The sequence below is a fragment of the Capra hircus genome, chromosome 10 (assembly GCF_001704415.2).
Source record: "Capra hircus breed San Clemente chromosome 10, ASM170441v1, whole genome shotgun sequence".
In the NCBI taxonomy this organism is placed as follows: domain Eukaryota; kingdom Metazoa; phylum Chordata; class Mammalia; order Artiodactyla; family Bovidae; genus Capra; species Capra hircus.
In genome coordinates this window covers 25332295-25358648 of record NC_030817.1, presented here as the reverse complement: position 1 = coordinate 25358648, position 26354 = coordinate 25332295, and the positions used below count along the sequence as shown (strand labels likewise).

The 26354-nt window shown below is 36.4% G+C and overlaps 1 protein-coding gene across 2 annotated transcripts in view; it reads left to right on the top strand.

The window, feature by feature from the left end:
• The window catches only part of FUT8 (fucosyltransferase 8), a 318989-nt gene that overhangs the window by 271046 nt on the left and 21589 nt on the right, over positions 1–26354 (top strand). For both annotated transcript variants that reach the window (XM_005685985.3, XM_018054060.1), the window contains exon 9: positions 23311–23557. In XM_005685985.3, the coding sequence (XP_005686042.1) occupies positions 23311–23557 (247 nt within the window). The remainder of the gene's footprint in view (positions 1–23310; positions 23558–26354) is intronic.

The window sequence follows — 26354 nt, the reverse complement described above, 5'->3', positions numbered from 1 at the left end:
TCTGACCTCAGAACCTGAAAATTTTGCCAATCTCAGTGTAAATAATTGAGACAGAGTCCCTGTTCTCAAGAAGCTTTCCGTCTAAAAAGATTAACACAAACATTTTTGTTTCATGAGGTAACATGTGGTTAGTAGTTTATAAAGATACAAACAAACCAGGATACAAACCTTCCGAAGACTGGGAGGTACAGTCAGTCCAGCCAAAATAATGAAGAAAAAATGGCATTTGAACTGGTCTTGGAAAAGCTGTAAAATGACCAGAAATCTTAGATATAGAATTCTGCACACTTGAAGTGCTTGGAATGATGTGTTTTTGTTTTTTGTTTTTAATGCTGTGTGCCTATTATATCTTACTTAGAGCAGGGCCAAAGTATCCGAACTCCTGGGCATCATTTCCCCTTCTGCCCGTGATTTGCTGAGTTATGTGGAAGAGAGCATTAAACCATCTGCTTCTCAGTTTAGTAGAATGTGACTGAAAAATCAGTCGGATAGCTAATTATGTTGTGTTTCTCAAGGGACTCCAAATCAAATTTGATAGAAGATGCTTAGATGCAGGTATTTTTTCAGCTATAAAGGTATGAAGATGTTTGTGCTTTAGTTATATAAAACCTTACATTTTATATTCATTCACTACTGTCATTGAGTAGGTAAAACTGAAAATCAATGTTTACATTCAGAGTAATTGCAATTTTTGTGACAGGTTTTGTATTTATAGGAATTCAACACATAATTTTATAACTCATTAGCAACAGTTCGTGGCAAACAATAAATAAATGTAACCATGCTTTTGAAGAATGTCAGCAAAAGTAATTAAGTTAATATAGAATTGCTTGTTAGGAAATGTTTTGATTAAATTGAGGATGTGACATAGGATTAACCTTGTTAGTATTACTCGACCCTGTGTTACAAATAGTGCCAAAAATATAAACAATGAATGTCACCCTGAAAGATTTGTACTTTTTAAATTAAACACACATGAAAGTATTAAACTACATCAAGAGGTGCATTTTCTGCTAATGTAATTTAGAATATGACGTTAAATTATTAATCAAATGGTTGGATATGGGGGAATTTTTTCAAAGAGGAAAAAGGATAAATTGCTCCATGTCAGTTGAACAATATTGCAGACACCAAAAATAAAGGCAAGGGAGGCATAAAGATTCCCTAACTTTGTAGTATGTGCATATAGGCATCCATGATATGAACAGTAAGTGTTATGTCTATATTTGTGACATTTTTAAAATCTGATAATAGCTTCAAGCTCCTTCTTTTTCTGGGTCATTAATGTTAATATGTTAGTTTTGAACTAATTAATGTATATATGGACAAATCACCATTCCCTGGTCTGCTGTGAATAATTTAAATGTTTCTCATTTGATTACATAAAATCTGTTCTTTGAACTTTTTTTTTTTTAAGCCTGGAAAGAAATATACGTTAGTGATAAATAGCAATCGTGGTTTCTATGTTCTATGTTGATATAAATGTTTAGAATTGGTTTTATATAAAACTGTATATTCAATGGCATTTTCAGTTGTTTAACAAAAAAACTAATACATATTTTAATATAACAACTGTAATATGTCCTCAACTATTTAAACATGTTTCTCTCTGTTTTAGTAGCAGAATTATCTATGAATTTGAATAAAATTAGGAGTGGCCAAAGATACATAAGAAAACTCCTACGTAAATTGATGCATTTGCCGTACCGTTTCTTATAGACTGCCTTGCAGTTCAGTCTCATTGAAATGAATTGCCTGGCTGTTTAGAGTATGCTGAGCAGATTAAAAGAAAAGGAGGGAAAAGAATCATTTGGGAAAAGTTTGAGTGAAATCTTTGCATTGTGGCTAAAAAGCAGCCTGAACCCTCTATCTTGTTATGTCATTCTTTAAAATAACAGGGAAATAAATGATTCCACGAGCTGAATTTTGAGAAGATTATCTATTGTCAACAGCAAACTAACATTTTAAAGTTATTGCTTTTTTAGTATAAAACATAGTATGTTGTTATTCAATTCCATGTTTAATTAGTTTAATTTGTAACAGAGACCACAGGTAAGAGCTACTTACAAAAAAAGCCTTTGATTTGTGGAATTTTTGAAAGGCCATTTCTTGTTCTCCTATCCTTTCTCTTTTCTGTGGTTTGATTAGTGACTACCAGAAATAAGGAGAAGGTGAAAAGCTCAGGCTCTTTTTTCTCCCCCCTTACTTGTTATTTTGCAGTCTATTTTGTTATTGGAATGAGAGACAACATATATTTTCAATCTCCCAAATTAATTAGAAGAGATATGAATATAGATAATATTAAATGATAGATATGCAAAAAGTCATTTTTCCTTCACTTTGAATAGTTTTATGCCATGCTATGGTAACCTAACCCCAGGGTACAGAAATGATGTGCAGAGGCCATAGTCCACCAAGTGGGTAAGACATACCTCAAGAAATAGAGAACTTTTGTATTATTGTTGCATGATAGTGAACAGCTGTAATCTCAGTGAGCTTGCCCTTTTTGGCAGCTGGCTTTATTTAGCATTTTTTAAAATTGCATGCTCTTTGCCTCTGGTGCCTGGCATTCTTCAATTAAAATTTTAAATGTATTCTTATCATCCCTAACACAAAGCTTATTTATGCAGCCCCAAATCTAGCCTGAGACACCTGTTCTTGAATCCATTTTTTTTTAAAGTTCAGTATGAAATAAATCTGTAGCTAAGTCATGCTGGAATTAAAGAAATCATACATTATTTTAATGGAATCTGATCAAGCTACTTATGGGCTTAAGTGAATGGCTGAGGTCTATTAATGGGTATGACATTATTACATGAAAGCCATTTCAATAAAGGATTAGTGTTGTTAATTTTAAGAGTTGTTTTGTTTTATTAACAAGAGTCTGGAGACAGTAAATAAAGGGGCTTGATTATCTCTTTGATTTCTTTTAAGCCTTAAAATTCTATCAGTTAGCAAAAAGGAACTATTATATGTAAGGGCAAGTTTTTTGTGTCTGTTTGCCATAGAAGAAAGAGAAAGCTGTTTTTCCACTTATCAAATTATAGTCTTCCTATCAATATTGACCAGAAAATTCTTAAAGTCGTGAACTTGAAAATATCTACACTGATGTAGAAATTAAATACCTCCAGATAGAACAAGTTTCTTCCCAGGGAAGAGGTTTCAGGTAACCTGTGACTCATACTTTATTGAATTTAAGCTGCTTCTCCACATAGCCTTCCAATTCAACTGAAAAAGCCTTTGATTTAATAGAACACTCTCTTTGTGCTTATAATTTGTGATAAGTTTAGCCTTCATTAGTTAGTTAGAGGTTTCATTGAATCCTTACCAAGCCTAACTCCCTCTTCATTCAAAGGAAACATCTTATCTTTTCTCATCATTAATAATCTTTAATAGGTTCTATGATACCTCTTTTTTTAATTTTTAACGCATTTTATCATTTGTTCTCTCTAGAAAACAACACCAAGGGGAGGTAGCATGATTTTTAATTAATATAAAACAACAAAAAAGGATTAGAGATTTTGTTAAGTAGATAAAGTATCAGCAGTTAGAATTTTCTGGATATAATTTCTTCTGGATCATATTGTTGTTCTCGTAATGCTAAATTTATTCGTTCTACTTGACATAATTACTTTAAAATAATTTTTAAAATATAGTATGTGTATTCTTTTAGTCTGTTTTGAATGCCTTTGTTTTTTAATTTATAGGCCATTTCTTAGAGCAGTTTTAGGTTTATAAAAATATTTATTAGAAAGTACAGTGTTTGCTCTTTTTCTTCCCCTTCTCTCTCTCCATGGTCCAGTTCCCCTATTATTAACATTTGCTCTGATGCAGTACATTCATTACAATTGATGAACCAATATTGATACATATTATTAACTAAAGTCCATAACTTACATTGGGGTTCAGTCTTCATGTAGTATAGTTCTGTGAGTTTTGCTAAATGCATAATGTCTTGAATCAACCATTACATAATCATACAGAATAGTTTCACTGCCCTAAAAATTCCATGTTCCACCTATTCACTCCTGTCTTTACCTACCATCTCTGCCAATCACTGATTTTTCTGTCTTTATGATTTTGCTTCCTAGAATGTCAGATAGTTGGAATCATATGTTATGAAGTCTTTTCTGATTGCTTTTTTAAAAATAAACGGTTCCTCCGTGTATTTTTGTGGCTTGACAGCTCATTTGTTTTTATTGCTGATAACACTGAATTGTGCGGAAGTACCACAGTTTGTTTATCCATTCACCTATTGAGGGACGTCTTTTGGCAGTCATGAATAAAGCTGGTATAAACACTCGTGTGCAGGTTTTTGGGTTGGCGTACATTTTTAACTAATTTGGGTAAAGACCTAAGAGAGGGATTGCTGGGTTGTATGGTAAGCCTATGTTTAGCTCTGTAAGGAACTGCCAAATTCTTTTCCAAAGTGGCTGTGTTAGTCTTCTTAGGCTGCTGTCACAGAATACCACAGACTGGGTGGCTTAAACAAAACATTATTTTTTGCAGTTCTGGAGGCTGGGAAGTCCAGAATGAAAATGCCAGCAAATTTGGTTCTTCTTAAGGGTCCTCTTCCTATCTTGTGGGCAGTTGCCTTCTTGCTGTGCCCTTATGTGATAGAGTGAGAAATCTCTGTTGTCTCTTGTTCTTCTTCTTAAAGGCACTAATCCCATCACTGGGGCCCTGAATTATTACCTCGTTTAAACATCATTACCTCCCAAAGACCCTACTTCCTAATATCATCACACTGGGAGTTAGAGCTTCAGTGTATCAATTTCGAGGGGACACAGCACTGAGTCCATAACAGTAGCTGTACCATCTTACATTCCCAGGAACAATGAATGAGAGTTTCTGTTGCTCCACATTGTCCCCAGTGTTCATCACTGTTTTAGATTTTAGCCATGGAGAAGGCAATGGCACCCCACTCCAGTACTCTTGCCTGGAAAATCCCATGGACGGAGAAGCGTGGTAGACTACAATTCATGGGGTCGCAAAGAGTCAGACACAGCTGAGCGACTTCACTTTCACTTTCACTTTCAATAGGCATGTAATGGTATCCCGTTTTGATTTGCAATGTCTAATGACCTCTAAGGGGCTTCCCTGGTGGTGCAGAGGTTACAGCGTCTGCCTACAATGTGGGAGACCTGGGTTCCATCCCTGGGTCGGGAAGATCCCCTGGAGAAGGAAATGGCAACCCACTCCAGTATTCTTGCCTGGAGAGTCCCATGGATGGAGGAGCTTGGTGGGCTACAGTCCACGGGTCGCAGAGTCAGACACGACTGAGCAACTTCACAAAAAAAAAAAAAGACCTCTAATGTCGAACACCAGTTCACATGCTAATTCACCTATACATCTTCTTTGTTGAGATGTCTGTTCAGTTCTTTATCTATTTTATCATAGGATTGTTTTCTTATTGTTGAGTTTTAAGAGCTCTTTAAAATTTTTGGATATAAGTCCTTTATCAGATATTTTCTTCCATTTGTGGGTTTCATTTTATTCTTTTAACAGTGTCTTTCAAAGAGTAGAAATTTTTAATTTTAATGAAGTCCAGCTTTTCAATTTTTTCTTTTATGGATTGTACTCTTGGTATTAACATCTGAAAACTCATTGACAAACCAGAGACCACTTAGATTTTTTTCCTTCTCAAACTGTTTTGCATTTTACATTAGGTGTATGATCTATGATGAGTTATTTTTTGTGAAAGATAGAAGGTCAGTGTCTAGATTTTTTTTTTCATGTGGGTATGCAGTTGTTCCGGCACCGTTTGTTGAAAAGATGGTCCTTTCTCTGTTGGATTACCTCTGCTCCTTTGTCAAAGATCAGTTGACTCTATTTGTGTGGGTCTGTTTCTGGGCTCTTTGTTGTGTTCCATTGATCTGTTTGTGTATTCTTTCACTGGTACCACAGTCTTGATTACCGTCACTTTTTAGTGAGTCAAGTAGTATCAGTCCTCTTTGTCCTTTTTCTTCGACAGTGATGGCTATTTTGAGTCTTTTGCCTCTCTATATCAACTTTAGAATCATTTTGTTGCTATTCAGAAAGTAGTATGCTGGGGTTTTTATTGGGATTTTGCTAAATACTACAGATTGAGTTGGAAGAATTGACCTCATAACAATATTTCATTTTCCTATCTATGATTTTCATTTATTTACATATTCCTTGGTTTCCTTATTCAGAGTTTTATAGTTTTCTTCCTGTGGATCTCATACATTTGTTTGACTTAAATTTTTTTCCTTCCTCCCTTCCATCTTCCATTCCTTCTTCCTTCCTCAACACTCTTTCACTCCCTTCCTCTATCCATTTGTAAATGGTAGTATATTTTTAATTCCAAATTCCAGTTGCTTGTTAGTGGTATATAGGAAGCTATTGATTTTCATATATTAACCTTACATCCTGCAGCCTTGACTTAATCACTTATTTGGTCCAGCAGTTCTTTTGCTGATTCCTTGGAATTTTTTGCATAATGGTCATATCATCTGTGAAAAAAAGATCCTTCTGTATCTTCCTTCCCAATCTGTTAATCTTTTATTTCCTTTTCTTACATTATTGCATTAGCTAGGACTTACAGTACAGTGTTGCATAGAAGTGGTGAGAGGGACTATCTTGCCTTGTTCCTCTCTTAGGGAAAAGACATCAAGTTTCTCACCATTATATATGAACATAGCTGTAGGTTGTTTTTAGGTATTCTTAACCATGTTGAGAAAATTCCCCATACTAAGAGTCTTATCATGAATGGATTTTGGATTTTGTGGAATACTTTTTCTATATCTGTTGATATTGTATATGATTTTTATATTTTAATATGTTGATGTGATGGATTACATTAGTTGATTTTCAAATGTTGAACCAACCTTGAATAACCTGACATATATCCCACCAAGTCATGTTGTATAATACTTTTTATATATTGCGCCCCATCCCTGGGATTCTCCAGGCAAGAACACTGGAGTGGGTTCCCATTTCCTTCTCCAGTGCATGAAAGTGAAAAGTGAAAGTGAAGTCGCTCAGTTGTGTCTGACTCTTATCGACCCCATGGACTGCAGCCTACCAGGCTCCTCTGCCCATGGGATTTTCCAGACAAGAGTGCTGGAGTGGGTTACCATTGCCTTCTCTGAAATCAAATCTAACAATATATAAAAAGTATTATTCAACATGACTTAGTGGGATATACATCAGGTTATTCAAGGCTGGTTCACAGAGTTGGACACAACTGAAGCGACTTAGCAGCAGCAGCAGCAGATTTGATTTGCTAATGTTTTCTTGAGAATTTTGCATCTATGTTAATGAGAAATATTGGTCTCTTTTTTTTTATAATGCATTTGTGCAGTTTTGATGTTAGTATAATGATGGCCTCATAAAATGAGTTAGGAAGTGTTCACTCTGTGTCTGTTTTTTGGAGCAAATTGTAGAGAACTGATATCATTTGTTCCTTAAATATTTGGTATTATTCACAGTGAAACTATCTGGGTTTGATGCTTTCTGTCTTGGAAAGTTATCAACTATTTATTCAACTTCTTTGATCAATATAGGCCTATTCTCCTTGTATGAATTTTGGTAAATGTGTCTTTCAAAGAATTGCTCCATTTTATCTAAGTTTTCAAATTTGTGAATATAGAATCTGTTCATAATATTCCTTTATTATCCTTTGATTGTCCATGGGTTCAGTACTAAATGGTACCTCTTTCATTACTGATATTATTTGTGTCTTTTCTTTTTTTCTTTTTACCCTGAGTAGAGGTTTATCCATTTCTTTGCCCTTTTCAAAGAATGAGCTTTTAATTTTGTTGATTTTTCTCTATTTTCTCCTGCTTTCAATTTCTTTGATATTTTTTCTTCTTACGTTGGACTTAATTTATTATTCTTTTTCCAGTTTCCTAAGTTGGATGATTGATTTTGGCTCTTTTTTCTTTTAATGCATTTAATGCTGTACATTTTTCTCTAAGTACTGCTCTTGCTGCATCCCACAAATTTTGATGTCTCTTTTTCATTTAGTTCAAAAAGTTTTTTAATTTACAGATATTTCTTCTTTGATTTTTGTATTATTTATGTGTGCTATTTAATCTCCAAATATCTCAGGATTTTCTAGCTATGTTTCTGTTAATGATCTCTCATCTAATTTCATTGTTGTCTGAGAGCATACTTCTTATGATATCTATTTGTTTAAATTTGTTAAAGTTTGTTTTATGGCCTAGAGTATGCTCTAACTTGGCGAAATATTCCCTTTGAGCTTAAGAAGACCATGCATTCTACTGTTACTGGATGAAGTATTCCGTAAATGTCAATTAGATCCACTTGATGGATGATAGTATCCTGTTCAATTATATCTTTACTGAGTGAGTGATATTGAAGTCTCTAACTATAATAGTGAATTTGTGAGTAATCTTTGAATTAAAATAAATAACGAATTCTTGCAGTTCTAACAGATTTGGCCTCATATAATCTTATACCTGTTTATTAGGTGCATACATTTTAAGGATCATAATGTCTTTCTGAAGAACGGACCCCATGTCATTTTGGGGTCACAAAGAGTCAGACACAACTGCGCCTGAACATTACACAACAGTTCTGTGTCACTTACAATTTTCATTGCTTTGTCTGAAACTCAGAGATATTCCACCTTTCTTTTGATTAATACTGGCACAGTATATATTTCTGTATACCTTCACTGTTAATGTTTGTTGTCTTCATACCTAAAGTAGGTTTCTTGTAGACAGCATATAGTTGGGCCTTGCTTTTTGATCCACTCTGACAGTTCTTGTCTTTTAATTAGTATATTTAGGCCACATACATTTAAAGTGATTATTGATAAAGTTGGATTAATGTAAACCATACTTGTGACTTTTCTATTTGTTGACCTTGTTTCTTTATTACTTTCCTCTATTCATCTACCTTCTCTGGTTTAATTGATCATTATGACCCCATTTTCTCTCTTATCTTAGCATATAAATTACAACTTCTCTTTTAAGTAGTTACCCTAAAGATTATAACACACATTTATAACTACTACAAATCTACTTTCAAATAACAGTATACCGCCACTTCATGGGCACTTCAAATACCTTATAACAGAGTAGTCCCAAATCTTCCCTCCCATTCCTTAAAGCACTGTTATCATTTATTTCACTTATCCATAAGCTTATTGTTGTGCGGTCACCCAGTCATGTCCGAGTCTTTGCGATCCCATGGATGGCAGCACGCCAGGCTTCCCTGTCCCTCACTATCTCCTGGAGTTTGCTCAGACTCATGTCATTGAATTGGTGATGCCATCCAACCATCTCATCCTCTGTCGTCCCCTTCTCCCCCAGCCTTCAGTCTTTCCCAGCATCAGGGTCTTTTCCAATGAGTGGGCTCTTCACGTCAGATGGCCAAAGTGTTGGAGCTTCAGCATCAGTCCTTCCAATGAATATGCAGGGTAGATTTCCTTTAGGATTAACTGATTTAATCTCCTTGCTGTCTAAGAGACTCTCAAGAGTCTTCTCCAACATCAAGCTTCAAAAGCATCAGTTCTGTTCAGCACTTATCCTTTTTTATGATCCAACTCTCACATCTGTACGTGACTACTGGAAAAACCATAACTTTGACTATATGGACCTTTGTCAGCAAAGTGATATCTCTCTTTTGAGTATGCTTGCTAGGTTTATCATAGCTTTTCTTCTAAGGAGCAAGCATCTTTTAATTTTATAGCTGTGGTCACCTTCAGTGATTTTGAAGCCCAAGAAAATAAAATCTGTCAATGTTTCCATTTTTTTCCCCATCTATATACCATGAAGTGATGGAACCAAATGCCATGATCTTAGTTTTTTGAAGCATAGATTATCCATAAGTTATGATCATGAAATATTTTTTTGCTGTTATTACTTTAAACAAACTGTTATCTATTAGATTAGTAAAGAATAAGAAAAAGAAAAGATTCTATTTAACTTTCATTTATTCCTTCTTTAACACTCTTTGCTGTATATGTATGTATGTATATATGAGTTCTTGATATATTTTCTTCTCTCTGAAGCTAGCGACAGTTTCCCTCAATTTTTGTCTGAGAAAGTCTCTTTTGACTTTTGAAGGCAGTTTTACTGAATACAGAATTCTAAGCAGCTGATTTTTCATTCTTTAAAAGCAAAGTGTTTTACTCCAGTCCCTTCTTGCTTCCATGGTTTTTGAAAAGAAAAGTGAAAGTGAAGTCGCTCAGTTGTGTCCGACTCTTTGCAACCCCATAGACTGTAGCCTTCCAGGCTCCTCTGTCCATGGGATTTTCCAGGCAATAGTACTGTAGTGGGTTGCCATTTCCTTCTTTAGGGGATCTTCCCAACCCAGGGCTTGAACCCAAATGTCCCGCATTGTAGACAGACACTTTTACCATCTTAGCCACCAGGGAAGTCCTTTTGAAAAGAAGGCCTGTGTAATTCTTATTCTTGTTCCTTTATTGATAAGATTCTCCCCTATCTCCTCGACTTCTTTCAAGATTTTTTTCTTTGATTTTCTATAGTTTGAATATAACATTCATGATATAGATTTTTTATTTATTTATCCTGCTTAGTATGTTCTCTGAACTTTGTAGATCTGTGGATTGTTGTCATCATTAGTTTTGGAAATTTCTATGGCATTATTATGGGCTTCCCTGGTGGCTCAGAGGTTAAAGCGTCTGCCCGCAATGCGGGAGACTGGGGTTCGATCCCTGGGTTGGGAAGCTCCCCTGGAGAAGGAAATGGCAACCCACGCTAGTATTCTTGCCTGGAGAATCTGCCCCTGGAGAGAGGAGCCTAGTAGGCTACAGTCCACGGGGTCACAAAGAGTTGGACATGACTGAGCATCTTCACTTTCACTTTCATGGCGTTATTACTTCAAATATTTCTTCTCTTTCTTTCTCTCTTTTTTCTCCTCTGGCATTCCCATTACATGTATGTTCTCCTTTTGTAATTGTCTCAGTTTTCGGATATTCTGTTTCATTCATTTCATTGTTTTTTCTCTTTCCAGTCAGTTTTGTAAGTTTATATTGTCATTATCTTCAAGCTCATTGATTCTTTCGTTCAGTCATGTCCGGTTTACTGATGAGCCCATCAAACACATTCATTCCTGTTAGTGTTTTTTGTTTCTAGCATTTTCTTTTGGTTCTTTCTTAGTGTCTTCATCTCTTTGCTTATGTTACTTATCTCTTCTTGCAAATTGTTCACTTTTTTCATTAGAATTCTTAACATGTTAATCATAGTTATTTAAAATTCCTGGTCTGATAATTCTAAAATGTCTGCCATATATAAATCTGGATCCAGTGGTTGCTTTGTTCCTTCAGTCTGATTTTTTTCTTTTTTTTTTTTTTTTCGCCTTTTAGCATATCTTACAATTTTGTGCTGAAAACTGAACGTAATGAATTATGTAAATGCAGAACTGAAATAGATAGGCCTTTGGTGTGAGGTTTTATGTTAATCTGGCTGGGATTGAGGCTGTGTTTACTATTAAACTGTGGTAGCTGTGGTGTCCAATGTTAAATTTTCCTCTAGTATCTTCATTTTTTTGTCTTCCTTGTTTTTAGGTTTTCTTAGACACTCCTTAAATAGGCAGTTTTTTAGATGTTGTTGGTTCAGTCTCTTCAGTCGTGTCCAGCTCTTTGTGACCCCAAGGACTGCAGCACAGCAGGTTTCCCTGCCCTTCACTGTCTCCCGGAGTTTGTGCAAATTCCTGTCCACTGAGTCTCTGATGCCATCCAGCCATCTCATCCTCTGTCACCATCTCCTCCTCTCCCGAATCTGGGTCTAGTATTCCCATCTCCTTAAGAATTTTTCACAGTTTGTTGTGATCCACACAGTCAAAGGCTTTTGCATAGTCAGTGAAGCAGAAGTAGATGTTTTTCTGGAAGGTAGAAGTAGATGTTTTTCCTCTTTACTGATCTTCAGTTTAGGTTAGGAGAGCAACTTGTGAATAGACATTTATAGTCATATTTTTACTATGATTATGATAATAGGAACAAATCTACATGAACACTGTTGAGATGACAATGTGATTCATGCCTATAATACATTTTTTTCTATGAGAAAAAAATAAAATATTTGAAACAGGAAAAAATAATAGATTCCTAAAAGTCAAAGATTTACTATACATCAGTTATTATGTCCTTACACTTCTTCTGAAAACATCTGTTTGGGCAGTACAGCCCTTTACTGTTTAACGGATATCATGTAACCACTCCTCCCCTCTTGCATACATCCATACACACACATGCACAGGTATATTCACAGATGTAGAGGCCAGAATGAGTATCTGACTCTGAGAAACTAACCCTTTAGGCTGGGCTGTGCCAACAAGTTACCTGTTGGCAGGTAGTCTAATCTTGCACTTGAGCACACCAGCTGTGGAGTCTGATGGGTCTGTCTTCCAACTCCTTCACTGGTCGTCTGTAAGTATACTTGCCCTGTAGGGTAATTTTTGTAAGTAAGAGAAATAATATTCATAGGTATTTGGCACAGTATTCAGCACATGATCTCAGTAAACATTAGTATCCTTACGAGAACTCTAGACTCAAGCTGATGGCTACAAGATGGGGCACTGACAAGGGAGAAGTCACCCAGCAAAGAGTGTAGCTGACCTGCACAGAGATGGAAAAAAAAATTGCAGGTTTCTCATTTTCTGTAAAGTACAGTTGTACTTCTTGTTTTTGTTTTGTTTTGTTTTGTCTTGGCAATTCCCTTATATTCTTTCCTTTTCACTTGAGCTAGTTTGACCAGGTTTCTAGTCCTGCAACCAGTGACCTCTCAGTGAATCCTTTTTCTGGTTTTTGATACTGACAAAAGCAAATTATCATGTACAAGTTTTGTCCTACAAAACTTAACTATGAAGTACCAGTGTCAGAATTCCAATATCCTTTATTTTATGAATTTTATAATCTTTTCTAACCGAGTAAGCAGTATCAGCAGGCATACGTAATATTATATTCTTCCTCTTTTTATCTTCTTCTGTTTCAATGGTATATCTACCCCTTATCTCCAACTGAAAGGAAAAGAAATAACAGTTTGTTAGTACACAAAGAAAAAGCATCCTTTAGAACCAAAATGTAATGTAGTCTTATTATCTTGTATGTATTGTTTCCTGTGTATTGAAGCCTAAAAAGGGCATCTGGGGTCATATTATTGATTCATCCAATTCAGAACTCTGATTTAGCAGCAGTTCTCACTGACATATTATAAGAGATATGGTTGCCATCCATGATATCAAGGTCTGAACATTTATATTTTTTTTCCCAGACATACTAAATCTGGCTTTTATCTTCTCTTGGGGTATTGAGTTCTGTAAGAATTTCACCTATTGTGTAAAATTAGACTTTATTTATTCTTGAAGTTATTTTTTCAAGCACTAGTGAAACATTCCTAATTCTAAGATTTGGGGAGTACATCTTGAACACATTATCTAAATCTTTCATGATTTTTATAGGCTCTGAACATATCCCCTCTTAGCTCTCATTTTTTCAGGTAGAAGAAAATGATTCTCTTCTTCTCCTCTTACCATTTGGAAGATCTCTGTCCTCTTAAAAACCATTATTTCTCCTTATTCTTAAGATGGAGTAGTTGAACTTCACAGATTTATTCACATACAAACATAATTGTAATTTCCTCTTTCATGTATATTCAACCTAGTAAAAATTACTTTTATCACCTCTAGAAGTTATTTTTGTGATATTTTTTAATTTTTCAGAAATTCCACTGACATGAATAAAGTTAATTTTTATAATAATCAAGGCTGGAAATGTTTCTGAAAATACAAATACTTGTATTTATTTTATGATTTATTTTGGATGCCATCAGTTATTTTACCATAACTCTTGGATCATATCATCAACACTAGATACATCAGTCAGTGTATAAGGTTTTCGTGAATAAGTTGAAATTTGTTTACTTCTATTTATCCCTGATATACCACTTAAGAAATTAAAAGTAGGTTTTTTAAGGACAGAAATATTTTAAATTGCAGAATATTTTTTGCTTTAATGTTTAATCATTGAAAGTATGTAAATAAATAAGAGAATGATTTATAAGTTTAATAAATATTTTATAACAACTTTGCTTCCATATTCTATGTTATGAAGTAGGCTATTTGTTCTTCGTGGAAAGCTTATTTTATCATTATTAGGAAATAAGACTGTCATTGGTTGGCTAATTCATATTTTCTTTTTACAGTCAAATTGTGAAGATATTATTAACTCTTAACCATGAGCTTTAAATTGACTAACAAGCACTTTATTTCATATGAATAATTTAAAGTTGAGATCATCTGTCTTTAGTTACTGTTTCGTTTCTTGGGAGATCCGAAGTGTGAACCCAAAATGACAATGAATGATATTGTTTTGTTAAGCCACAACTCACGTCTTCTGATAGTTTTATGAGTACACATGATCGTTGTTTTATGTCCCTCACTTAACATTAAATTTCTAGGTCCAGTGCACTCTGCAGAGATAGGTCTAGATCTTACCTGTGGGAGTTGGCCTTACCTCTTCCTTTGTCTTGCTATTTAAACTCACACCTGGAGCCTGGCCCTCTCCCCTCTCTCTCTTTCATTCCATGAGAGGTATTTTGGCCTTCTCTGAAACTTTCAGGAAGGGGAATAGGAATGGAGTAAGACTTTAAACTCAGGAATCAGAATGTCTAAGTTCAACTCCTGAGTGCTTGCTAAATGACCTTAAACAGGTTACTTAACTTCATCTGTAAAATGGGGATAAGCAAGTACTCACCACGTAAAGACTTTGTAGACTAATTAGGATAATGTTATGGAAAATGTTTAGTGTAGAACCTGGCATGTGGTTGGTGTTCAGCAAGTGTCACCTCTCGATTCAAGATGCTGATGGAGAGGTCCAGTGGGGAGGGAGTAGATGTGGGAGCTATTTTAGAAATGGCTTATGGCAGAGGTCATTGAGAAGGAGCAAAGCATATGGGAAGAACAGACTCTGGACCTTTATCCCTGCCAGACTCTTTATCAGTTGAAATGAAGATAGGATTATGATAAATAGTGGCCTCTGAGTTAGAGATCTACCAGATTAAGACTTTGTGGTCTATTGATAGATAACTGTCTACAGGTTGAAAAATATGTTGCATATAATAGGAAGCAGTAGGGATCATCTCATTGGAAAAGACCCTGATGCTGGGAAAGATTGAAGGCAGGAGGAGAAGGGGATGAAAAAGGATGAGATGGTTGGACCGCATCACCAACTCAGTGGACGGGAGTTTGAACCGTGAGGTATCCTGCACTGCGGGTAGATTCTTTACCATATGAGCCACCAGGGAAGTGGGCTACAGTCCGTGGGGTCACAAAGAGTCCAGCACGACTGAGCGACTAAGCACTCAGCACACACTGTAAGGAAGGTTTGTTGTTCCTATTTTAGTAAGCTAATATATTTGTCTGTTTTATCAGTAATTTGTAGTACTTTAACACAGCACCATACTTGATTGTCTTTTTCCCTCACATCCTACAAAAGTCTTAACTGTTTTATTATTTCCTTCTTCCAACATGAGTGTATTTTCATTTCCTTCTCTTATGAAATAACCAAAATTTCTTGTTATAATTCTTGCATCTTAGGGTTTTAGGATGAACCATTACTCTATCACCAGGGAACCTTAATTAGGCTTTTCTGATGTAACATAATTGGATGATAACTTAGTGTAAAATTACAAGTAGTTGTAAAGTCAACATGAAACATCACATTCCTAACTCTTCAACTTTGTGCTGACCGCAGAGACAGCTATAAAACTACCCCATAGCAAAAGGGAGCACAGCGTGCCACCTGACAGCTCTGTTCTGCAAGAGCCTGCCAGCACTCCTGCTCCCCCCTTCACTTCTTCCAGGGATTCTCAAGGAATGAAAGACTGTTATCACCTGGAGGTCCTTCCTTCTGGCTCGCTCTTTCAAGGAGACATGACATTGTGATGAAAGAATAAGAGGAATATGACAGTGGAATCGTGATTTTTTTTTTCAGTCATGGGGGAAAGAGAGGTTGGGGTTTGGCTCTTTACTAAATTTGATGAAATTGAGGTTTGTCTTTGTTTCCGCTTCTTTTCTCTTCTCCGTTTCCGTGTTTCTTACCAATGAGAAAAGCTGTTCTAGGATTCTCTGGGATCCTTTGGGTTAGAAGGAGGTTCTAAGTTAGAAGAAGATATTCCTGAAAAACAAAAAACTCCCCCAAACCTCTAGTCATGGAGTTATAGGACCTGTGCAATGTGAATCATCAAAAAAAAAACAAACAAAAAACTGTTGTCAGCATCCCCTTTATGAACATAGCGTCTGTGGACTGTCTGGAACCTCTTGGCAAAGTAACATATATGTATACAAAAGTTAAATGACTAATTTTGTTTCAGAAACATTAAGAATGACTTCAGGAATCCTGTTTAGTGCCATGAAGCAAACAAATATCTTTGGTCTTTTTGCTTTTGACACTGTCCTGCCTACCTTATCCTGAACTGCATAATTCACTAAGCTATTACATATTTTCCATTAGCTGTTCTTTTAGTCCTCGATCCAGAGTTAAGACTGTCAGAATATCATTGAGGTCAGTGAACCATGAGCCTGATTGCTTTTGCAAGGCATTTCTGTTGCTAGTAAAAGCAGCAAGCACCTCATAAGAATGCTGCATAGTCGTTCACATAGTGATATGCTAATTCTTAAGAATGTTGCTAACACTGCAGTGTGTTTCATATGATTGAATTTGGAACTTTTCACTCAAATGGTTCAAGCATTCAAACTGGAAGTAATAACAGTCTTTTGAGTTGTTGCTTAAGTAGAGCAGTGACGGAATTCATATGACAGATGACAGTTGTTCATTCAAGTTCAGGAAGAGATCTCTATCAGCCACAGTGGTTGAAAAACAAAAGGAAAGTGGCCCAGATGTTCACTTTTTAATAGTATATCTTTCCTTCATATTTTAAATGAGAACAGAGCTCATCCATTAAATGAGGATATAAATATTAATGTCATGTTAAAAATCCCAAAGAACAGACCTCGCACATTTATGTGATTTTTTTTTTTTTTTTTAAACGGCCACCTATAAACTAAAGAAAATCAAACAAACCACCCCCGCCCCCGCACCTCTGGAGGTATCAACACAGGTGGTTAACTTTCGGTCTTTTTACTCATACCTTCTCTAACAAGTCTCAGAGAGTTGAGTAAGATTTAATCAGTCATATTTGGCCACACTGTGGCAAAGAAAATGTAAATCCCCAAAGTCCAGATAGCCTTTGTGGATATAATTTAAGCATATAAATTTCTTGCTGTGACGTGAGCAGTAAGTATTAGCAGTTTAAACAATTTACTGCTATTCTGAGCTTTCAGTATAGCACAGAATTTTGGTCAAGATAGTGATGATAGAATATCAGAATTTTCACATAGATCAGAATTGCTGTTCACTCTGTGTTCAATTGTTATTGCCTGTGGTAAACAGTATGAACAAGATTTACTTTGGGTGTTTATCTTATATGTCCTTATCTGCTGTATTCGGGAGCATACCTTTGGCTCACTGAAATGGGGCACTTTGATATATTTTTCAGAGAATATAATATTTTGGTAAATAATCTCTTCCTGGACCTAACGATAGCCAGGTTCTTGAGAACTGTGCAGCAGAATTGGTCCCAGGATAAGAGCTAACATTTTTTGAGAATTGCTGTGAATCAGGCATTGTATTCAGCTTTCTCCATGCAATATCTCATCCACAGAATAACTTGATGAGTAAGATACTATTATTAACCCTATTTTACATATGAGAAAATTGCTGTTATCAATGCCATTTTCCAGATGAATAAAAAGGGGTGAAGTCAAATATAACCTATCCAAGATCACATGACAGTTAGGTGATAGAGAATTTGAACTCCAATTTTTATGACTCCAGAGCCTATACTCTTAATCACTGTGCACACAGTCATGGTACTGTATGAATAGGCATTTGCTTTGCTATATTTCGTTTGATGTCACTCCCTGCTCTAGCCTCCAGTGGAGCCATGAGTCCCAGCAGTTGACACAGTCTTTGGTATGGCTGTTGAATGGGATGGCACCTAGCTGCTAGACCCGTTCAAGACCACACTAAGGAGGAGAACTAAAACCTTGTTCTTTCTCTCTGTACTTATTTGGAGTAAGCCAGAACCTATATGGGTATTGACGGAAATCTCTTTAAGAAGTTCGAGTGCAAAAAGTAGACAGGTTTTCTGGTTCAGAATCACCAAAAAGTTACTAATAATTCCCTTCTCCCCCCAAGTGAATTTAAGTTCTAGCTAGTGATATCTTATTGAAGATTTTTCTCAACTGACAACCCTATTCCAGACCTCTTTGCTTTGACCAGTCTGAGCTCTATGAATTCTGTTTTTAGGAGAGTCCCCCTTCCTGAGTTCTGCTTCTCTCACAAGACAGTAGTTACAGAGGAAGTCTTATGGACTGCGGCCCAAAATCTTTCCATCCTTGAAACATTTTTCATTACAGCAAAGCCCATTAATTTATCAGTTCAGTTCAGTCACTCAGTCGTGTCCAACTCTTTGTGACCCGATGGACTGCAGCATGCCAGGCTTCCCTATCCATCACCAACTCCCAGAGCGTACTCAAACTCATGTCCATCGAGTCAATGATGCCATCCAACCATCTCATCCTCTGTTGTCCCCTTCTCCTCCTGCCTGCAATCATTCCCAGCATCAAGGTCTTTTCCAGTGAGTCAGTTCTTCGCATCAGGTGGCCAAAGTATTGGAGTTTCAGCTTCAGTATGAGCCCTTCCAATGAATTTTCAGGACTGATTTCCTTTAGGATGGACTGGTTTGATCTCCTTGCAGTCCAAGGGACTCTCGAGTGTCTTCTCCAACACCACAGTTCAAAAGCATCAATTCTTTGGCGCTGAGCTTTCTTTATAGTCCAACTCTCACATCCGTACATGATTACTGGAAAAACCATTGCTTTGACTAGATGGACCTTTGTTGCCAAAGTAATGTCTCTACTTTTTAATATGCTGTCTAGCTATGGTGGATATTAAGCTTCTAAAGCCCTTTCTTTTGAAGACTAATAATTCTGATTGACTATCTGCAGGGCTAGTGTCTCTGACTTATGTTACATAAAACAGTAGCAGAGTAATGCTTTTAAACAGAGCTGTTATGAATTGACTAGCAGGGAGGAGGGCCCTTCTAGAGGTACTTGCTTGTAGCTGAGAAGATCATCCCTTACAAAGAGCTGCCTATTGCTCCTGCCAGAGAACAGGCTTGTTGTGTACTAACAAGCTTTTTGAGTCTTAATCTGCCCTTGGCAAAGAGAATGACCTGATAAAATAGGGTTATCAACCAGAGAGGTCATCTGAAATATGAGATAATTAATAATGACCGTATCAATGCAGGTTGAACTGGGCAGTCAGTTGTGTAACACCCAGGCTAGTTTGCACTGGTTCTTTACAGATGAATAGTGCTAACTTAACGTATAATTTGTATATCTAAAATATCCTCTTTTTAGAGACTGATGCAGTACTTTTTTTTTTTTTTTTAACCAATGCTGATGTCTTAATCTGGGCATCTGTCATGGATCACTGGTAAAGAATCTGCCTGAGTTCAGTCCCTGGGTCAGGAAGATCCCTTGGAGAGGGAAATGGCAACCTACTCTGGTATTCTTGCCTGGGAAACCCCATGAACAAAGGAGCCTGAAGGGCTACAGTCCGTGGGGTCACAGAGTCAGACACAATTTAGCAGCTAAACAACAGTCTTAGAATGGCAGAGCACTCTTCATTGGTAAACAGGGATGTACTTAAATGCTTTTTTTTTTTTTTTTTAATGCATGTTCCGGAAAGCAGAGTGTAGAATAGTCGAGTAAGCACTGCTAAGTCACTTCAGTCGTGTCCGACTCTGTGCGACCCCATAGACGGCAGCCCACCAGGCTCCCCTGTCCCTGGGATTCTCCAAGCAAGAACACTGGAGTGGGTTGCCATTTCCTTCTCCAATGCATGAAAGTGAAAAGTGAAAGTGAAGTCGCTGAGTCGTATCTGACTCTTAGCAACCCCATGGACTGCAGCCTTCCAGGCTCCTCCGTCCCTAGGATTTTCCAGGCAAGAGTACTGGAGTGGGGTGCCATTGCCTTCTCCGAGAGTAAGCACTAGAGTCTGATTATTAGCTAATTACCTTTGAGAAATCCTCTTAACCACTCTTACTCTGTTTCCTCTGGAAAATAAGGGGGTTTAAATAAATGTGTTTCCCAAAATTCTGAAACCTACCACAGATTACTAGAGGTGACTTTAGGTGGCATGTAAGATAATGTCAGGCAGTTTTCTGAAAAGAAAAAAAAAATTAAACATTGACTCATAGCTGAGTTATTCCTTATTTAGTCTTTTAATAGAATCTGGGGACTTCCCTGCCATGGGCGGAGTTCCTCACACCTTCCTCATGACCTTTGCCATGGGCGGAGTTCCTCACGCTGGCCCCAGGCACTTCCTGGTGATCCAGTGGTTAAGAATCTGCCTTGCAATGCAGAGTTAGGCAGGTCGATCCCTGGTCAGGGAACTAGGACCCCTTATGCTGCAGAGCAGCTAACCCCACGCACAACTGCTGAGCCCACACCCCAGAGCCTGCGTGCCACAGCTAGAGCGCTCACATGCCAACTGCTGGAGCCTGCGCCCTCTGGAGCCTACCTGCCACAACTAGAGAGTCGGGAACTGCAACAAAAGATCTTACATGATCCAACAAAGATCCTGTGTGCCACATGCAGCCAAATAAATTTTTTTAAAAATAGAAATCTGGCTTGAACTTAGTGCCCTTTATAAGCAAGAGAATTTGTATAAAATTTAATAACATAGTTTTGTTTGTAGCAAAGTTATAGTTTCAGTTACCATATATAAAATAAATCAATTTAAGTTTTAAAAAGTGGATTTTTAAACATTAAATAGTACAGATGGTACGTATGGATATGGCAGAAATTACAAAGGTGGTACATAAATGACTAAAGTTTAGAAAACTGTGAATAAGATTATCTCTAGGATCTGTTCCAGGTTTAAATTCTTTTGAATGTGTATTCCAATAGAATAAAAATGTTTTATGGCAAACCAAGTAAAAGAAAAGAACTTCCAACTTAGCATGTACTATGTAATTTTCTTTCATTTTGAAATATGTCATTATTGAGGAGGCTAAAGTTTTATTCTAACAGTTTTTTTCATTTATAAATATGAATACCCCTTTCTTAATATTTTACTGGATAACTGAGTATTGATATGTTTTGGGTAGCGTGTTTGTTGGTGATGATGGTGTTGTGTGTTCCTTTGTTTATTTGTTTCACCAAAAGCAGTCTGGTTCTGAGTGAGGTTTTTGAACTGGAAATCTTGAAAGTCAGTAACCATGTCATCACTCTATAGGCTATACTCTGACTAGTACAGTGTTTTAGCATAGTGTAGTATTCCGTAAATATTTGAACAAGTGAATGAATAAATAAGTCAATACAAATATACTGAGTTCTGTGTCTGGAAGGTGCAAGCGTAGTTTTCATTTCTGAAATGAAATAGTCAATAGAGCTATCTATGCAGAAATTAAGGCCTTGGGACAGTTATTTATAGAAGGTAATACTTTCTCTTGAGTGAAGTTTGGAGTTAGTTACATGGGAAATTTAGCATAACCTTTTCAGGAAGAAATTACAAAAAGAAAGTAGCTCTACTAATTTTGCATTTGTTTATGGTCATATAGGAGAAGCTAGGATTTTCCTTCTTTTTTCTCTTTCTTTTTTATAAGAAAAGGCTAGCTTTCTACCTTACTTTTTTTTCCTTCTCATACATATACTACTTATCATCTCCACCCTGGGGAGAGCACCCTAATTTTCCTTGCCTTAGGGAGATATTAGAGCTTAATTTAAAATACAGCTCACTGTTTCCCTAAACACTCTTATTTACAGTTTCTCATCTGATAAAGGTGCCCAGCTCTTTCTTAACTGGCATACGAAGTGAACTGCAATACTGGTGGTAAATTTGTTTATTCTCATTTATTCACTCAACATTATGTGTCAGGGGTTTTGTTCTAAGACTCCTGAAATGAGTTTTACATATCAGTGAAAATATTAACCAGATGTTTCTAATCCTTAGCTTTACAACTGACTTTCTAATAACCATGCAGCTGGTTTGAGTGACATACCCAGATCATGTAATTTATTTTAAAACACCTTTTTCCTTTATAGAAAAACAAAATTTAAGGACTGTGTTTCATTTTGGTGAATATATTTCAAACATATTCTGTGTCTGCTCACTACAAATACATTCTTTCTTTAATGGCCCAGTGATTAACTGTGATTCTGATTTATTATGCACAATGACAGCATCTTAACTGGAGTTATTTTGTATGTTTAGGTTAATATGTTTTGTTACTTAAAATTTAAGTCAGTATATTTTATATTTGTGAAATCTTTCTGCCTAGTATATTTGTGTTTTCTAGTTATTATTAATACTATGTGGTCTTTAAAATGTGACATAAACTCTGAGGATGCTGGTTATAACATCTTGGTTTGTTCTCAACGTATTATAAAGTTGATAGAACAGCAGTAACATTAATGGTATATAGAAGTTGAATTTCAAAACTAATCATAATTTACAGCAATTATCTATCTCTTTTCTAACTTGAAATTAAAATTATTCAGGTATACAATCAACACAGAGTCGATTATGGTCATCATTGAAAATATAATAGATCTAATTTTGGCCAGGCAAAAAAAAAGATTTTGGAACTGTCTTATTTTGTTTCTTTAAAAGTGATACTTGTCTTAAAATTGTAATCTTTAGATATCTCTAGAGTCATTGTGCTCTGTCATGAAAGTATGCAAGAGCCATTTGCTATCATGACATGCTGGAAGTTTTGAGAACTCTTTGTCTAATTCAAAACAAACAATTACAGATTCCACGTGTAAACGCTATCATTTGATATTTGCCCTTCTCCATACAGCAGAAAGTAACACAACATTGTAAGTCAACGGAACTGCAATACAAATTTTAAAAAGAAAAACAGTTATGAAAAACAGGACTTTGCCTAGGGGAACATGTCCACTGACAATATGGTTATTCTCTGATTAGATGCTTGGAGTGCTGGAAACCATCTTTATCTGGGTTATGAGGTATTGATATGGCAGCCCATTATGGTAGAAAAGAAAAGGCCACATACTTGAGAGCCAGACCAACCTGAATGTGACATTCGGCTCTGTCACTTTTACGCTGGTACCGAGGGCAAGTTACTTAACTTCCTCTATAAAATGAGAATTATAATACTTTAGAGTTTCTGTGCCAATAAAAGCACCCAGAGTGAGTTCTTGTCAAATGGTAGTTGTACACGCAATACAATGTGATGATATGCTTTGATATTCCCTCAGGTGAAATAAAGGACAAAAATGTGCAGGTAGTCGAGCTCCCCATTGTGGACAGTCTTCATCCTCGTCCTCCATATTTACCCCTGGCTGTGCCAGAAGACCTTGCAGACCGACTTGTACGAGTCCATGGTGATCCTGCAGTGTGGTGGGTGTCCCAGTTTGTCAAATACTTGATCCGCCCACAACCTTGGCTAGAAAAGGAAATAGAAGAGGCCACCAAGAAGCTAGGCTTCAAACATCCAGTTATTGGGTAAGAACCTGATTTGTTTCTCCTAAAGTGATATGTAGTAACATGGGTGCATAACTTTAGAGAGCAGTATGAATGTTACAAGATTTAGTATAATTTTCATAGCCACACCCCAAAACAGAGGTTCCAGCGTTCACCTTAGGCCACAGGGAGCTCATTCTTCCTTTGTTCACTTAGAACAGCTGAGTCATCATAATTTAGTCACTTAATAATTTGTTCATTTATTCGTTCAGCAAATATATTAAAACACATTTCTGAAATTAGCTGTCTCTCCTGGGGAAACAAACAAAATTTTGTTTTATTGGGAGTATTTTAGATACTATACATGCTTCCTATCTTACTCTAAGAGGGCCATGAGATGGGGCGCTCACATTTATAGCTTTTCTTTTACGCCTTATTCTTAGGTTTCTTTCATTGCCACTGGTGGTGATTTTGCATTTTTGATGTTCTGTTTTCTTTTTTGTTTTGGAACCCATTTTGAGAACAAAGATTTCATTTGTAGTGTAAGATAATGTTGAAATTGTTATTTAAAGTTGTCTCTTAGCCCACTTAGCAATTACTGTTTATATATGTGTTCAATCTCATGCTTATGTTAAGGGAAATGTATCAGGAAATCTTGGAAGCAAAAAAAGTCCAAAAGAACACCTTTGCTCACAAGCATGTGCTCTGTCCTGTACCAATACATAAAAAGTTATGAATAAGGAGTTTTTCTTGTCCTGATGCCAGATTTCACACCACAGGAAATGTTCTTGGCCTAAAGGAAAGAATTTGAGTTAAGTGACCTTGGTAATACTCCTGCCTGTTCCCTAATTCTGGGTCAAGTTACTTAATAATAGTATTATTGAGCTTTTATTTTTTTTCCATTTGTAAAATAGGGAAGGTAATACCTCCCCTAAAAATGATGATGTGATAATATAAGAATGAAAAAAGGATTTTGGTTCTGTAGGGAGAAAATACACTGTAAAATGTTATTACCTTTCAGAGAGACTGATGCTTAAGTAATTCCTGAAAATAGATTTGTAGGCTAGACTATGGCATTCTGCAGCTTCTGTTGTTTGTAATAAAGTCAGCTATTGATTAATATTAATACATGTGTTGATTCATTCACTTATCTGCAGAACATTTATTGAATACCTGCTACTGTGAGGGACCAAGATTAATTTTTTTTAAATGACTCCTTTCAACTCATTGCAGTCCATGGGAAAAGAGACTTAACTAACATTAGACTGGGAGAATGTGATTAATGCCCTGAGGAAAAGCATAAAAGTCTTATGAGAAGTCAGAGAAGGGGAAATGTACTTTCTGGACCAAGAAAGCCTTCAGAACCACAGTGTTGGAACAGAACTTTCAAGGTGGAGAAAGATGCAGGATAGTAGTTACATTACCAAAATAACTTCAACTGTATTATCTCAGTGATCCTGTAACACAGTCCAGTGAGGTAGGCAGAGATGACCATTTTACAGAAAATCTCTTCCCAAAGTTCCAGAGTTTATAAAGGCAAAACCAGGACGTAAAGCTTCTTAACTTTGTTTGGATAACCTGTAGTTTTACATAGCAGAAAGCTACCTTTATTAATTGTTCATGGAGCATCCCCCACATTGAGAACTGACCAAATACAGGAACTTGAAGTTCTGCAGACAACTAAGTTATTTGCACACTGAGGCGGTGTGTTGTCTGAAAGAGGGGTGCACTAGAATTCAAGATCTAGGAGTCCAGACTAGTTTCTGCCACGTAGCAAGTCATGTCACTTTGGACAACTTGCTTGGTTATCCTTGGCCTTCCTTAATTGTCACTCTTTGTGTATTAAAAAAAAAAAAACACTGGGTTAGATAACAGGTATCTATTAACATAATAATAGACTTTTGTGTCTACCCATCATTCATTCATTCATTTATTTGTTGTGTTTGGTGGAATTGGGAATAAATAAAATCAGATTCCTTGCCCTAGAGGAGCTGTAATAATGAAAATCAGGCAAGTACACAAATAACTTTTACTTTTACAAGACTGGGCTGAAATGCAAGTGAAAGAAACCAACATTCCTTTTTGCCTTATATTGTCATTTTGTTTCCTGAAATGTCTTCAGAGGCCTCAGTTTCTTTAACTGTTAGATGAGAGTTATATTCTAATATCCTTCACAGCTCTAACATTCTAATTCTTTCATGAAATTCCATTTAAGGTCCTCTCTCAAATTATTGGTCCAGGCCTAGTTTTAGGAATACTTGGAGAACTGAGAGAATTGCTTAGTAGTACTCTGTTCCTCTTCATTTGATTGTTCCTTTTTGTTATAGATCTCCTTTCCCATTTTTCCACTTGTGTCTTCGTCTTCATATGTACATAAGTTACTGACCCCTGGTCTAAATGGTACTAAAACAAATGCATGGTAAAAATCAGAATTTCAAATAGTGTTTCTTCTTATGAAACTTCTCATTGAAATTCAGTGGAATTGTTCTTTCTGTCCCATTTCATCTCCAGAGCACAATGAACAATTCCAAATTTCCTGAGAGAACCAGTGACTAAGACGATTGTAAAAAGGAAAAGATTTGATACAATAGGTGCTCATATGCTAGTATTCACATCTGGACTATCATCTGAAATGCAAAGGAGAGAATAGCCGTGAAGATGACAGAGTAACTGCAGTGAAACTGAAGCCTCACTCCAGATTCATAATAAATGGGAGCCTCATAGGCTGCCGTCTGTGGTCGCACAGAGTCGGACACAACTGAAGCAACTTAGCAGCAGCAGCAGCAGGCTTGACTTACTGTGAAAGTGTTAGTCGCTCAGTCATGTCTGACTCTTTGTG